The sequence below is a fragment of the Ooceraea biroi genome, chromosome 9 (genome assembly GCF_003672135.1).
Source record: "Ooceraea biroi isolate clonal line C1 chromosome 9, Obir_v5.4, whole genome shotgun sequence".
Lineage (NCBI taxonomy): Eukaryota > Metazoa > Arthropoda > Insecta > Hymenoptera > Formicidae > Ooceraea > Ooceraea biroi.
This window is the reverse complement of record NC_039514.1, coordinates 2,036,233-2,053,247: the sequence shown is the minus strand read 5'-3', so window position 1 is coordinate 2,053,247 and position 17,015 is coordinate 2,036,233. Positions and strand designations below refer to the sequence as shown.

The window sequence follows — 17,015 nt, the reverse complement described above, 5'->3', positions numbered from 1 at the left end:
TCGCGTACGGGTTTGATAAGAGCTTAAACTTTCATTAACCTTTCAAGCGTATCTAGTTTAACGTTCGTAGCTACGTGTACAATATACGACGTAGCCGAAATTCGTCCGAAAACGAAGAATTACAAAATTAAAATATTTCAAACATGCAATTCCAAATATATTGAAATTCTGACGAGAAAGTCTCCAAGGAAATAGAAATCAGTTAAGTAAGATGCATAGCTAAAAGATGTAACATTACAGAGAGAAACGGATATACGAGGTAACGCACTTTTTACGCATTCCTGAAACAAAGCTGCTCCGCGAGCTCGCGCACGTGCGCGCGTCATCTCGCAAAATAAAATAAGAGTCGGACTCAAAATCGTTCCGAAATAAATCATGCCACTGTTAGCATCTCGCGAGATTTTATAGTTCCTCGCTGCATCCAAGCCGTAACCCCCTTCCGCTCGCAGCATCTAACTTTTAACTGCCTCGACAAACTTCGCTTCCTGGTTAATCCACGCGATAACGCCGCGAAATCGTTACCTGCCACTTTCAACTTTTAGATACTAATAACCCCGACCCACGCCTACGGAACGTCATCATCGAGAACTGCGTTTGCCTTTGTAAGTGGAGAGAAAGAATATTCTAAAATCGTAATCCACGTTAACGTTTACTTGCAATTAAATCTCTCTCTCTCTCTCTCTCTCTCTCTCTTTCTTTATTATACAATCACCTTCCAATTCTCAAGGAAGTAAATACTCGAGATCTCGTCTGTGCGAGTCAACATTTGCGGAAGAAGAAAGATCTTTCGAACATAATAAGACAGGCACAGAGGTAATGAGCAAAGGAACCGTAACATATGCACTTTGCAACCGCGGAGACAGATACCGTGACCGCGTTTATCGTGGCAATAAAAATTCCTCCATTTTTACCGTCGCTCAGTCGCTGAGTTCCTGATGGCGGCCGAGCTCCATGCGATTCGCTACCCTCGACCGCTCCCTTTCCTCTCTTCGTATTCTTTCCCTTCCGTTTCTAGTTTTCCTCTTACAGAAATAGAGAAAGAGAGAAAGAGAGTATCGCTACCAGTCCCTGCCGCGGCAAAGATCCAGTAACCGCCGGTATGCAACGGCAAATGTATGCTGTATGTAAATGTTATCCGAGGGCAACGGTAATCTGGAATTTGCTTCGCAGACGTGTACATTTCGTGGTGGTTCGAGGGTAGCCGCGATGTCGGTGGAGGTCTACGAAGGGCAATCGACAGACATGAACAGAGAGCGAAATGGAGATGGATGGCGGGCGTGACAGAAATGGCAAATCTATTGGTCGCACCCCACTGTCGAAACTAATCACAAGCTCAGGAGGACAACTCAATCTTTCCCAGCTGACTTTGAGTGTTCAAGCAGCCACGCGTGATATAAGAATGTTATTCTCACACTGGAACCGTAACGTTTACATTGATTCATGGGAATTCATTTTTATACGAGAGCGATGTAAAATAGACGAATCGTATATCGAATAAAAGCGCGCTCGCAGCAAAATATTTCAAAATGCATAAAAGCAGAAAAATGTAATGAAAAATTCATCGCAAGGTAAACCATCGAATGCTCTTCTGAACGTTTGTAATAATAATTGACCGCAGAGTACCGTGCGTACGACGTTTTCCGATTGAACATTGCAACAATGAAGCTACGAAGAGCATACGGATGGGCTTATCGACCTACGAGGAACAGAAAAGTTAACAATACACCGCGCCAAGCATAGAAAGAAATTTCCCTCGCATGGCTGCTTCAACAAAGAGTAAGAAATGGCAGGAACAGGAGAAGGAGTTGAGAATCGCTGGGACGTGGAATCGGAAAAATTGTGCCGAGTGCGCAAAGAGGAAGACTTCTTTGACTCCACCACGCTTCCCAGTTCGGAGTTGGCAAGCCCTTGATTGTCCGCGAGTGCTCCTCAAGTTTGCTAGGCTATATTCAAAAATAGACCTCGGAGTTGGAACCAATCTGATGCCCTAAAAAATCGCTACTCACAACTCGCATTAGTTGCTAAAGTGTATTTCGAATACGTTTCTGTTAAAATCTCTCTTTTTTTAATCAATATCCAATAAAATAATAGCTTTAACGAATAATAGCGGTGTGAGGAATGTATCAATTTCCACCGGTAATAAGCGACGATAAAGAGCAGCGTTGCTTGCTAGTAAATCAGAGAGGCCGCCTAACGAATTTTGATCATCAATTATCATTAGGTTCGCTATTTGTCGGTCGGGATTACGCGAAGGTAGACGCGTCTCTAATCGCCATTGAAAAGTACATTAGCGCGTAACGAGAGACACCGTATACGCGTGGATGCAATTTCGATCCCGCTGCAATACGACTAACGTAAAATCGCGCGCGCGCGCGCGCATGTATCGCGCCCCTCTGCTTTAGTAGAACGCCCGCTAAAATTGCGGTCAGACCGTAATAAAGTTACGAGAACCTATGGAATGGTGTAATTGAAAAGTTCTCTATCTAGACGTAAACAGAGCTACAAAACATTCCGACTGCAAGTCGTATTTTCCATCGTAGCTTACAACTTTTATTATCCTTTGCGCGCACGCGCGTGCATACACATCGCTCGATTTCCCGAATAAGATTTCTCGAAAATAAGAACACCGAGCCAACGATACGATTATATATCGTTACTAGCATCCCCCGTCCGCGGGCTTCGCCCGCGATATTATGTGTAGAATTAAATAAAAACACATTTTACCCCTTCTCACCCGTTAGGGGTGGAATTTCGGAAAACCCACCCTTAGTGAGCACCTACGTGATAGTAGGAATATACCCTTAAAATTTCAAGTCGATAGGTGCAGTGGTTCGGGCTGCACGTTGATGAGTCAGTGAGTGAGTGAGTGAGTGAGTAAGTGGTATTTGGCTTATATATATATATATATATATATATATATATATATACAGGGTGTTTCCTAAGTAAGTAGACAAACTTAAGGAAGATATTCCTTGGCTTATTTTAAGAAGAAAAGGTCATATAAACATATGTCCTAAACTGCTTTGTTTTCCAAAAAAAAGTATCTGTCATTGTAAATACGTCTTGCTTGACGAGCGTTTCCATTAGCAAGACCGTATACGAAATGCATATCTGCCATTTCGGCGTTTGTGTAATTTACCATAATTAATAAAATTACTAAACTTAATAGGAACTAATAAAGTTTGCGTCAAAGATAACGTGATAGCAGTGATGCCGGATAGCGTGCTTTTGCAGTACGAGTCAACAGCGGTGGGAATGGAGTGGGGATGGTCTCGTGGCGGCCGCGCGGCGCAGTCTGAAACGAGTGTTCACTTGCGGCGCCGCGAGACCATCCCCACTCCATCCCCATCGCTGTTGACTCGTACTGCAAAAGCACGCTATCGAAAAAGTGAACGAAAACAGTGATGCACTTTTTTTGGAAAACAAAGCAGTTTAGGACATATATTTATATGACCTTTTCTTCTTAAAATAAGCCAAGGAATATCCTCCTTAAGTTTGTCTACTTACTTAGGAAACACCCCGTATATACACACAGGGTGTCCCGGGTTTTAACCGACAAACTGCGGGAGCATATTCTACTAGTGGAAATAAGAAAAAAGTTCTTATATCGAGTTTGCTTAGAAATGCTTTATTACAAAGTTATAAAACAATATTGAAAAGAAATATGAGATAAGTAACAACGGATTTTTTCACAAAAATAAAAATTATGTACGCAATGATTTAGTGACGCATTTCAAAATGTTGTCCTTGCACATCGATACAAGCTAGACATCGACGTAGTACAGAATTTGTTACAGTACGACATTCCTGAAAATTTTGTTGCATCTCAGTAACTGAATTAGTAATTCGTTGCTTTAAATTTTCAAGCGAGATTACTTCTGTACTATAAACTTATTTTTTAAAGTTCCCCATAAATAAAAATCAAGAGGCGTTAAATCGGGCGATCTTGGAGGCCAGAAAACCGGTCCTCCTCGACCAATCCACTTATGAGCATAATGTTCATCTAACCAGTTTCTAACTTGTCTAGCATAGTGCGATGGACAACCGTCTAACTGTATCCAGCTGTTTTGGCGAAACTGCAGTGGCACATTTTCCATCAAAATTGGTAAATCGTTTGATAGGAATCTTCGAAAAGATTCTCCGTTCAATCGGTCAGGTAAAAAGAACGGACCAATAAGCCGGTCATGAAGCATACCCATCCAAACATTACATCGAAATTCGTGTTGAAAGTTTCTTTGTCTGGTAGTATGTGGATTATTATGAGCCCATACATGGCTATTATGAGAATTGAATATGCCTCGTCTTGTAAAGGTCGCTTCATCTGTCCATAATATCATTGATGAGAAAAGATTGTCCCTTTCTACTGCATTCACATACCAGTTACAAAATTCGACTCGTTTCTGATAATCGATTGGAAGTAATTCTTGTACAGGTGTGTAATGATATGCGAATCTGTCATCAGCACGCAATGTTCTCCAAATAGTGTTTCGTGATATCTGCAGTTGAGCTGAAGCACGTCGAACACTTTGTGTAGGAGTATTATCAAAAAGATTTAAGATTCTTTCCGAGCGTCGTCGGTGTCTTAGAGCTGAACGAACATCATCATATTCATTCATAGGTCGAAATAAACCCAAATTACGTAATTGTAAATGGGTATTACTAAACACAGAACTATCTGGTACTCTCCTGTTAGGAAATCTACGTTGATACTCTCGTACGGCAGCTCGTGCATTTCCGTCACAGAATCCGTACACGAAATGAATATCAGTGTATTCCTCATTTGAAAACACTTTTGGCATTCTGACAGTAATTGCTAGTTCACACGACGATTGAAATCTAACAGCTACTGTTGTGAAAGTAACAATCATACTGAATCGTTTCAACATAGTGAACATGAATACATGTGAATACACGTAACATAAACATCTTCGACCTTCCAAATTCTACACTATGTTCCGTTGTTACTTATCTTATATTTCTTTTCAATATTGGTTTATAACTTTGTAATAAAGCATTTCTAAGCAAACTCGATATAAGAATTTTTTCTTATTTCCACTAGTAGAATATGCTCCCGCAGTTTGTCGGTTAAAACCCGGGACACCCTGTATATATATATATATATATATATAGATTAATGCGCAAGCTAACGTTTTTATGATCGCGATACGTTGTCGATCGCGCACCTGCATTGCACTTACGAGTTAAGATTGTAGATCACAGCGCAAGGGGTGAATTCCAACTCGCGGGGAAAGATTAAATCAAATCTCATCAGAGGCGCACGACGCGCGAACGACGGAAGTCGTAGAACTTGCATTACGGATCGCGCGCATGAGAGGATGATGCGATTCGACCAGACCGCATCATCCATTACGAAGTTCTAATGAGAGCCACCGTTCCGGTGATACGACTGTCAATATTGGGGGACATTACCGCCGTAACGCATCCACACTCGCGCACACTCGCTCGTTCGCTCGCACACGCGACACGGCCGATGCTCTGCACGCGCGCGTGTACCGGCAGTAACAAACTTAAAGCAAACGTATGGCGCGTATAATACGCACGAACGCGGCCGTACGATGCTGCGGGTCGTTACTGCGGTAGAGGGATATATCTCTAACCCAGTTGCCAATCTGGTGCAGTTTGTTTGGCACTCATTCGGCGCGGAGCGCATTGCGTGTCGCGTTGCTCCGAGAAACACATCTGGCATACAAATAAAATTTCCCGACCCGACCGCCTCAAATCCGCGTCGGCAATTCACTCTGCCATTCGAAGTCAAACAAAAGCAGCGACTTTAATAATATTCTTTCGAGAACGAGCGATGCGCGCGGCTTTGCGGCGCGGATAAATAAATAAAAGTTTTCAGAACGCGCCATGGAGGTTCGAATATGTACAAGACAACGCTATCGCGCCGCGGATAGCTCGCAGAAATTGAGAGAAGACGTTTGAAGGCGCATCTCCGCTTCGGTTCTCCCTTGCGGAGTCTTTCCTCCTACCCTAGGCAACATTGCGGCGAGGAATTTATTTTCGCGCAATCCCGAGATATGTACCTCTCGAGAAGAGGATTATCAGAGTCCTAGAAATACGGCCGTGCACATTGCGGTGCAGAATTTGACGACAAAGCCACGCTTTCGCGTATTTGATAATAAAGTTATATAATAACGATAATAAAGTGCTATGTTAGAAGAGAACCCAACAATCTGATATACGATATGAGGGTACATATATGTATATATCGATGCAGAATGTATATAAATAATTAAACATGATTGAGATTAACAAGTTGAAATTAACGTCAGCTGATTTCTACAAATATTCTTTATTTCCTATTTTATAATTATTCTTTTATTTGTTTACTGATGATATAATAAAAAGATAGTTGTTATGCTACCAACGCAATCTGGAACGCCATTCGTGCTTATAATGATACATTGAATTTTAAAAAGTTTGTGTTTGCTTTCCAAGCAACGCACAAGACCCGGATTGCATTAGATATCCGATTTCTCTTACAATTCGAAAGCATACTCAATTTTCCTGACGCGACGTGACGCGTCGCGAATGTGAATCTTTTCCATTGTGTTGGTTAACGTTGAAATAAGCATGTCGAATTATATATTGCAGAATTTGACCGAAAAATCAGAATACAAAATAGAATAGAAAAGAAAAAGATATAATAAAACATAATTAAAATCTGAAAGAATCTGATCTGAAATAATGAAATAAAAATGCTTAACAAAGCATAATTTTGTATTGATAGCACGCAAGAGATCATAGTCTATCAGCAGAGAGTAAATGCGATAAGATGAAGAAAATAGTCTCTTTCACTATATGATAGCGCGATTCGAAAACTTGGTCCTCCACTAAAGTTAAGAGGCGGTAATGAATTACTTGAAGAAACTACCGGGGTCCTGATCCGCGGGACGAAATCTCCGTTACGAGTTTTCAAGAATCGCGAGATCCCAATAACCGACACGACGCGAAAGAGCGCGGGAAAGCTGAGGAAAACGAACAAATGAACGTGAAACTCCCGTCTTTCAGGCGAAGAATCATTTGACGAGCGAACAAATATACTCTTCTGTCTCCCGGTGCGGCACTCGCCAACAGAAAGTTTAAAAAAATTGCGCGCTTGCACTTTTTTAATTAAATTCGCCAGCGGCCATCCGAGCCAACGAACGCGGCGCGCGGAGGTTGCCGTCGCGACCACGCACGGTGGACTTGCGAACTCCCAGGAATTTAATTGAAGTCTCCGCATCCTGAGCAACCTTTTCGGCAGAGAAAAAAAGGATACTACCGCTACAAATTCGCGAAGAGTAAGGTAACGTATTAAAGTGGTGGGTGCGCAAAAATTTTGTCAAAGGGCAGAAAAGATTTAGTAATTTAAGCGTGTATCACGCACAAGTAAACGTGCTTTAAGTCACGAAAAATTCGAAAGTAAAAGAAAATATATTAAAAATGTAAAGCGATACGTGTAATTTTGCTGTGATTCGTACATTGTCACGATGACAATAATTTAAGCCGAAGCCACGCTTTTACTTTTCATATCTTGAAAACATAGCCCATCAAACGCAACTGTTAGCAAACAACGAACGCGAGTATTACTGGAAATACCGTAAAGTGTTTCTCAGCCACGCAGATTCCTCGAGAGGTGCTAAAGAGCTTAGACACGTGTGAAGACGAACTGCGAAATCTTTAGGTAAATGTTCCGGCGGTATAGACGGTACTCCTGAAGATAGACGGAATAGGGGATGGGTGAGAAAAGTGATGCCTCGCCATGGAATAGCGATGAAAGTCGGGAAGTTAAGCGCCTTATGGGATTCTACGAGTTCGAGGTGTTTCGTGGGAAAAGTGCCTTCTATGCCGACGTGCCTCGTGTGCGGAGATGCGCGAAAATACGCCATTGATTTTTATCCGTGAAAAGTAGGCTTCCGTGAACGGTTATGTACGAGATGCAGGGGACAGGGACGGAAAAGAGTGGAGGAATATCGCGGTGGGTAAGCAGGTGCGCACTCTGACGCGAAAATGGCGGGGATAAGGGTGCAATAAAGAGAAGCCGTCCCGAATTTCTTTGGACTCCTTCGCGGCGCCACAGATGTCTACTTCGTCATAAATTGAATAATTCACGCGTGTCGTCCTGTAAAAATTATATTCGGAAACATATTTCGCGCTTCGTGCAATATTTATCGGAGAAATCGATATCAGGCGACGCGCTGACAGCAAGAATCTGAATACAAACGAGATCTTGAATATTCCACGATGATGCCTCTGGTCCTCTCTCTGTCTACGTGTAAAACGTGCTACGGATACCATTCTATTTTGTCATTTTGTTTATTATAAAACTGTTAGATATAATTGTGTGCGTGCGCACACTTTACGTTCGCCATAGATATCTCGTCGATAGCAGTTGATGTACGATCGAGCGAATGTGCATTGGTCATTTTTTTTTAATTTGTATTGACCGTTACTCGAAAGTTATGGTCGCGGGTTTTTCTACAAACAACAATTTTACAAAATATTTTACGCAGTCAAACGCCAAAAATGTAACACGCTCACGCGTTGTGGTGGTTCCACGCAGTGAAAAAAAGGCTCGTTTAAAAAAGCGGACAAGGAATAACCGCACACGGTAGTACACGACACCACCAATCGAATTAGCCCGTGCTTTTACGTGACTTACTTTTTTCAAACATGTTTTCTTTTTCATTTGCTGGCGCCCCTTTGTTTCGGCCTGCCGGCTTTACAAGGCTCTCTTATTCCGCGCGAACAGCTCACCCGGGACAACGTGATCGGAATGCTCATTGGTAATTCAAGCCGGTCGCGGTACGGACGTGTCCCTAAGGGTGTTGACGGTGGAATAAAGATACCAGACGCCCCTTCAGGAGGCCTGCGGAGCCGGCTTACTCTAGGAGTCACTCGTGTGTCAGAACTAGTGAAACACGAGATATAGGCCGATCCACCAGGTCGGCCGGATTGAGCTTAATAAAATATCGTTTCAATACTTAAATTCTTACGCACAATATCGTTTCATTTATGTAGCTGCAAACTCCTACCATGAACGGATGAACATATTCTCCGGGGCACGCACTTGTTATTACAATAAAAAGCAATTTTACCTAGCTCTGATGATATGCGCGATATGCAAAGGGATCTCGCGTTTTTTCCTCCGGTGATGATTCAACACTGCTTCGTCCATCCTGTTTTTTTGCGCGCGTTCATCCCAGTTCATCTGTTTTCCGCAACCTAATATTTTTCTCGCATGCAACGCGCACATCGGCCGACAATTTCGACACAAAAGTTTGATGAAAATCGCAAAATAAGCATGACTTGCGGCGAGTATGTACGCGCACACTGACGATCACGCGATAAAAACGCGCTTACATGCGGTACCAACGCTCTTTCTCTCTTCCTCTTTCTCTCTTGTTGCCTCTCCTCTCACAAAATCAATTCGTAGCTTTAGGATCCGAAAAGTCGGAATGTCTGGTATTTTATATTAAAAGTCCCTGTGTCACGCGTTACTCTCGCGTTTCTTATGCTATAGCGGCATTTGTTCTCGAATGTGACCGCATACATAAAGGATAAGGGATCGAGTATATCCAGGGAGCCATCCATCCCGGAAATCCAGCTTCACTTTTCGGGAGGCTTTCGAAATCACGGGGAATATGCGTGCCGCACGTGTGCATGTCGTTCAATTGATATTTATGCGATTTCATAATTGTTTCCGAAATACCTGCTATCCAAGTCGACATTCGATCTCGGCGATTCCCCGCATTCCCTGCGTAATAAACGAAGTTTATACGACCGATCCATATATACCATTTACGCGTAGCTGAAATCCAGACGTAGCTCGGATTACGTTTCCATTTTCGAGCAAATTAAGATTTACGAACAAAATTCCAACGTAATATGGGGAACCCATATTCGTATCGCAATTGCCTCGCACGGGAAATATTGCGGCTCCGGAAGAGCATTATTCCACATGAGAAGCAGATCCTTCAATCGCCATAAAATTCACCGAAAATACGTCTCAATTATTTGTCAGCCTGCACGAAGCACGGGCGTATTATTGAATCTCCACTCGATACAAAATTCAATCCTGAGTGTATGTTTTCGCTGATAACGATGCCGATAACGACGTCAATAATTGCATGCTTGCAATCATTCAAGTAAAGAAGAATAAAAAAATAATAATTTGTAGATTCCAAAACTATCTCCTATGCTATTTTCTTATTTCTCAGCTATAACAGTCCAGAAACGTCGATCGTTTCGATAAATCTACGGGGAAGCGCATGATCAATCAAGATTAAACTTGAGATACGAGTTCCGAAGCAAACTGCTCTATATTCGAAAAGCTCAAATCTGAAGAGCAAAGTACTTCGTGGCGGTGCTTGCCGACGCCATTCTGCGTCGTACGGAACGACGGGGAAATTCAAAAGCGCATGTTTGTCGTCCACTCGGCGAGCCCTTCTGGAAATTGGCCCGGTGTCACCGGAGAATTTCAGTACCCTCTCTTGTGGTCCTGTCCACGCGGGGCGCAAGAGAATCCAGTGAAATTAAATCAAGGGGCTTTCGTCCTCTTGCCAGCCGGAAAGCCGCGGGCCAGCTATTACTACGTACTTCGCATGTATATTCGTGCACAACATACCCGTAGAGCAACGACCCGCGTTTAAATGTTATCGATACCCCATCAACCGCGTATATACTCCGCCATTTCGATAAACGCGTCACATTCTCGATACTGAATACGTGTATATTTTGATTGAACCCTACGTTTCGTTTCACGCTCGCGTAAAGATCGTTTAACGGTACGGCGAATCATATTATACGCGTGTTAATTTCATACAAATTGCATACATAAATGCATGTTCAATATTTGCAAAAAATTGCCCCTTTCAGTTGCAAAGTGTAAATAATTGAAAAGTTTTATAAGTCTCCCCGTATTGTTGTGTGTCGGTTTGTGCTGCGCGTTTAACGTGACATTGTAAATCTTCTGAATCTAGGCCTCTTTAACAACGCCCGGTTTACAGGAAACGGTGGAACGGGTACCGTAAGGTATATCCCGTTGGATAGCTTCCAGTACACGGCTGCAGCAGCTTTGGGGTCGAAATATCGCGACGGTTGTGGGGTCGGTATTACTGATATTAGCGTCGCCAGTAACTCTTTCGAAATAGTCTTGGCACGTACCGAGCTTGTGTTAACTTCTTCCCTTTCTTGAATCACGCTTCAAATTACTGCGTCCATCCTCGTGCATCCTTCATTATTTATTGTCACGCAGCGATTGGTTTAATTAATTGTATTACATTTTGACAATAAATTTATATGCTACTCTTACGCTCACTACATTTTCGTAGCATTTAGAATTATACTTAATTCTAATATTGATATTAAATCTCAGTGTTCGAAACGCAGAGTTCACGGAAGAAAATAGGAGATTTTTAGGTAATATTGCACAATATGAATGATGAACAAACTAGCTATAAACTGAATAGAGCTTTCCCGAAATGCGCGAAGAATGAGGTTTTCCTATATCACGCTGCATATCAAACAAACGCATTTTTTTAAATTGGCATCGACGTACGGGCCTCCGATCTTTTTTCAGATTCTGTTTCGTCACATCGTATATCAATGAAATTGAGTTTGGAAACGAATACCATCAAGCTTGGTTCTGCACTCATATGACGCTTTTCCTATTGCTATTTACTTTGGTTTATTTTCCGATGGCCATCCGCCTTGTGTCTCCCTTATTCGCTATTTCAATAACAAAACGTGAAGCTCGTACAAAACTCATGAAACAATTTGCGTTAGCTAATGATAGAAATTCAAATTTTTCTCTCATATATCCTATTTGAGCTGAAATCTCTTCCAATCTCAATTAAAACTGCATATTTTATATTATAAATTTTGTATTAACAAAGGGATAATATTACACAAAGATACATAACATTACATAAAAAAGAGAGAGAGGAATATTATATTTCTATTATATTCTGTACTCTTTATTATGTTCAATATGCAAAGAATGAAGAATATTAAATGATATCGATGTAAATCATTGCGAAAAAAGAAGAACGAGATAATTAAAACGTAACTAGATTTATATAAAATTTTTTAATATTTTTATCATTATTGTTTATATGGCAATTTTCTTTATGCTTTACGAAGCGTCACGAAAATGTTATAAGATATTCTTGCACGCGTTTCCCTCGCAAGCGAGTTCATAAATTGTCCCTTCGCAGCATGATTACGCCAAAAATATATCTCGCGCGACAGTTATACTTGCTGATATATGATAGTTACCTACTTTCTGTTTGATACAAAAACAGAAACGTATCACAATAGGACGATGTCACTAAAGTTACATTTTATAATAATGAATAACAGAAAGAGGGCAGAACCAACCTTTCTTCATAAATGAATAAATGAAGCATGCAGAAATAAATCAATGCAAATGTGACTCACCAATTTTCGAAGTCCGCGGATAGAGTAGCAGGAATCATGAATGCACTTGTTAGTTCCATTAACGGCGTACGCTACCTCGAAACTATAATATCTTGAGGTCTGCAAAGACGACGCGCTTTCAGATTAACAATTCAGAAAGTCAAATGGGATGCAGATTAGCTGCTTTACGCACTCCGCACTGACACGGTGTCACTAATACGCTGTCTCGGAACTTGTCACGTTCATGCTCACATATCACCACAATTCGGTGACAAAATTTTATGCCATCATTATAACGTTCACCATCACCAAGAGAACTGTCATTAGTGGCACACAAGAATCGCGTATCAATCTCGGGTACCTACTAACGTACTTTCTTTAGATGTCCCTAGCGTGAAGTAAAGCCCGACATAGACACCTGTACAAAGTTTAACGCGATATTCGTAACTAAACTTGAATATCAATGTTATCATCTTGCTCGTATCCGATGTTGAATCGCCCCCTTCCCCATCCGAACATAAGCCAAGTGCCATGCGAGCGAATATTAATCAATACCAACCAGTGTACTCTACATTGTCATAATTAGGTACATTACTGTTCCGCGTTTTTCCGGTTAAAATCCTTTTTACCGAGAGAAAAACGTGAGCTTGACACGTCTAATTCGATGATCCCGCAACGTTTCTAAATGAAACTTCGAGCGATATTCGAGCATTGTACGTGCAAAGGCGTTATTGTTTCACGTTTATTGTTACGTTCGCGTTGACTCGGATTACCGGTTGTAATATTACCAACCGATCTAATAAACCATTTACAATCGCGCCGAGGTTCCAGCTATCTATAAACGCGAGCAGTTTTTATTGGTTTATCGGACGCGGCCTCTTTCGCGCGTACGCGCGAGCCCATTCACTGTACAACAATGTCGGATAGATGGTTTAATTGCGAATTATCGAGCCATTGCGAAATTCAATTGCCGTGTAGGTTCTGCTCACGCGTCTCGCCCGCACACGCGTAGTGTGCAAATGAAATCGCGCGTGCAGAACGCCTCGCTGATATCCGACGAGCATTCTACGATCTTTCCCATTTTACAATTTTCATAATGGAACATGGTTTAATAAACACGCGTTTCGCACCGTGCATGGATACTCTCCCTCTCGCGTTGTGCTCGGTTTACACAACGTGAAACACCCGGAGACACATATGAACATTGTTGCGCGCAGCGAACAAAGCTTTTCGCACTCTCGTGGTACATTCACGATGTTAAAAATGCAAAAACGATCGCGGTGATCCGTTAATCGTAAAAAGAGCTTTTCTCGACAAATTGAGAATTGTAGTGTGATGAATAGCTTGTTCCATTTCATTATTTTATCTTGTCGCCGATAGCAGAGCAAATTTATTGCGACGATAAATTGCACAAGATTTTAGTTTTGAATTGACCGTGTGAATTGAACGAAATTTTTCAGAATGTATTTCGAATTTTACAACTAAAACAATGGGCACATTCACACAAAACGCAAAATTATTATTATTTGTAATTTGCTTCAGCTTATATATTTATGAACGATTGAGTGTAAAAAAGCACTTTCGCAAAAATATATTGTTAAACCAATTTTCTCGTTCACCTGATTCAATAAAAATATTTAAATGCTTCATTACAAGCTCGAAGCTTCTGATAAATTCGGTAAAAATTAAAGATCTTTTTGGTGATGACGTCAATCGACATATATAGATATATTCTGTATAAATATCTTTAATAATTCGATCGTATGTTAACATTGCACTCTGCATAAAATATATTACACTATTTCAATTAATACCGTTATTACAAAAATTACATTCCTTGACATAATTATTTATAGATTGTCGTTTACTGTAAACTAATGTACCGAATAGTTTAGAAGAACTGAATTAATTAAAATTAAAATCAATTTAATTTCGTTCGTAGTTGGAATTGTGTTTTAAAACACTGTCTAAATATATATATAGCGAATCAAATTAAAAGTGATGGATCGCACACAGAGATAACGAGTTATTTAAATTTTTATTTAGAGAAAGATAAATGCTGCAGTAGAAATAGAAGAATTCTTTATATGAAAACCGTAAATCAACGATGGAGTGTAACAAAGATCATCTCACACACACGCGCGCGCACCCATACACACACACACCCACATACACACATATACGCACGCACACACGAGAAAGACCGATTCCTTCTCAATTTCATATACACGTTTACCCGTCGTGCATTGCCCCCGTAGCAACGACCTCTAATCCCACATGATTAATCCGTAACGAAGCATCAACTCCGCAGGATCAAACTCCGCTTCGTACTCGTTGAATTTCAGATGCTAAACCTGAACGTTCAGTACAATAAAATACAATAGATTCGAATTCGATCTCTCTCTCTCTCTCTCGCTCTCTTCCTCTCTCGTTCTCTTTCGTTCTCGCTCTCGCTCTCGCTCTCGCTCTCTCTACGTTTACACGAAATCCAGATCCTAACCGTGGCACTTCCGCGTTCTCTATTATGCCATCGTCGAGCGGCACTCCAGTCAAGGTAATCCAACGAACCCGGACCCCAAAAGTGCTCCAGCCACTCGCGGCGCCGGGAATTTTGATGGGATGAAGCTGCGAGCTGCCGGCAATCGATGGGGGTGCGTCGGAAAGTTTCACCGATATCTCGCGATCGCGATCGATCGTGATGGCTCGCACGTCGATCTCACGGCGAGGGTGTATCGATCGCTGGCCGATACGCAGTTCGAAGGGATTGCACGAACGTCACGCGCACCCGTAACACACACGCGTTCACCGGAAATATACGCACACTCTTCCGCGACAATCCGCGAAGTGCCCGCGAGCGGCGCAAAACGACGAGTGACGGGAAGCTCTGCGCTTGAAAGCTTGCAAGCCCCACCGCCCTTTCGGCGCGTGCGAACTGGGGCGAACTTGACCGATCGCGGGCGACCAACGCCGAGGGTGCACGAAGAGCAATGGACGAGGGGATTTGACATATCGCTGCAAGATAATTAATCGGTGGAAATATAATGCCTGATCAAGAGCGCAGAGCTGCCGCTTTTTTCGCGCGCGCGCGCGAAACCGCATACGTCCGCTATCCGCACGGATCAGAAAAAGAAAGAGTAGACTAATGTAGAGGAATAGCACCGTGATGAAGTGATGGCGTTATTAAGTCCATCATAAAAATTTAGCATTAAGTTTGCCCGCGAGAGCCGAATTTATTTAATTCTTATTCCTTTTATTAATTCATTCTCTTTTCCTCGTGTAAGGTGATATCTGCGAATGGAACCATTTTGAGAGCATAACGAAAAATTGTATGCTGCTCTTCGTAAAAATATCTGAAACTAAAGTATCCAGTTTCAGCGCGAGTTATGACAGCCTACTTGCATCCACGTAAAATACAACGGTATCTAAAAATGACTCCGACTTCTTCAAATTGCGGATCTCGTCTAAATCTACTTCATCGCCGTTTCACGACAATTTCGCGCGATTCGTTTAAGATACGGGCTTTTACTTTTCGCGCCGCAATAAAAGGAGGCTACCGCCAGATCGATAAAACGGAGCGACAATGAGATAACGTTTACGTGTCCGTTGCGGAATCCACAGGCAACATCGGAAAGCTTCGATTTTCCACGCAGGCAAGGTCGGGAACCAATTTACGAGCGGCGCTAGCCAACGACCAGCAGACTATATTTTACTCGTAAAAAAAGAAAGAAAAAAGAAAAAGAAGCCTCGGTCAGAGACGAAAGGTGAAGAGCGGAAAAAAAGGTGGCCCGCTCCGATCGAATTCATTTCCATCCGTGCCCAAGCACCGAATCTGCCAGCCTGGACGAGCGATTCCGTCGTGCGTAAAATTCATTGTCGATACCGTCACGATTGCCGGCGAAGTACGAGAACGAGAACAAAGGAGCTTACACCGAAAGCGAATCGAATGAAAGATCCTTCGCTCGTACATTTTTAGTTAATCCCACGATGTGACCAACGGCGAGGTGAACATCGAAAGAACAGCGAAATGGACATTTAACTTGTTCGGCGCGATCGGTTGCGTTAAACGTTTAGGATTCGCGGGGAATGTATCGGTGCGGGTAAAATACCACAAATAAGCTTCGATGAAAGCGCCGGCCGTCGATGAATACGTTCTTCCGTGGTCGAATGATTAAATACCGTCTGTTCGCAGAAGCTTTGATCCTTCCAATCAGTACGCTACAACATATTCGGGTACGCAACCTTTGTGCATTTCAAAGTCCACGCTTTCATGTCCAACAAATTGAAACAGACTCTGAATGTTTAATGCTCAGACACCTATCTCGCCCGTACAGGTATGCCAATTTTTTTTTCACGTTCGAGCCTACAACAGTCTCGCTCTGCACTTTGAAGTTTGGTAGCGTTCTACCGGAACAGGCGGTGCCGGCGGTGCAAAGCACTACGCTAATTAAATAGAGGAGTCTTGTCATTTGTATCGCCATCCACGCTTTCCTATATAATGGAAACCTGAGCATTTGTATCCTTTTTAATTATGATAATTTTTAACAACTTATATTTCCCATTGGTTTTAATAATAAACATGCTACACAGTA

General features: G+C 42.0%; 1 protein-coding gene across 1 annotated transcript in view; it reads right to left on the bottom strand.

The window, feature by feature from the left end:
- Positions 1-16,164, bottom strand: part of LOC105276286 — a 153,617-nt gene extending 137,453 nt beyond the window's left edge. The window contains exon 1 of the mRNA XM_026972296.1: positions 12,448-16,164. Coding sequence (XP_026828097.1) covers positions 12,448-12,506 — 59 coding nt within the window. The 5' untranslated portion in view covers positions 12,507-16,164. The remainder of the gene's footprint in view (positions 1-12,447) is intronic.
- Between the last annotated feature and the right edge of the window lie 851 nt (positions 16,165-17,015).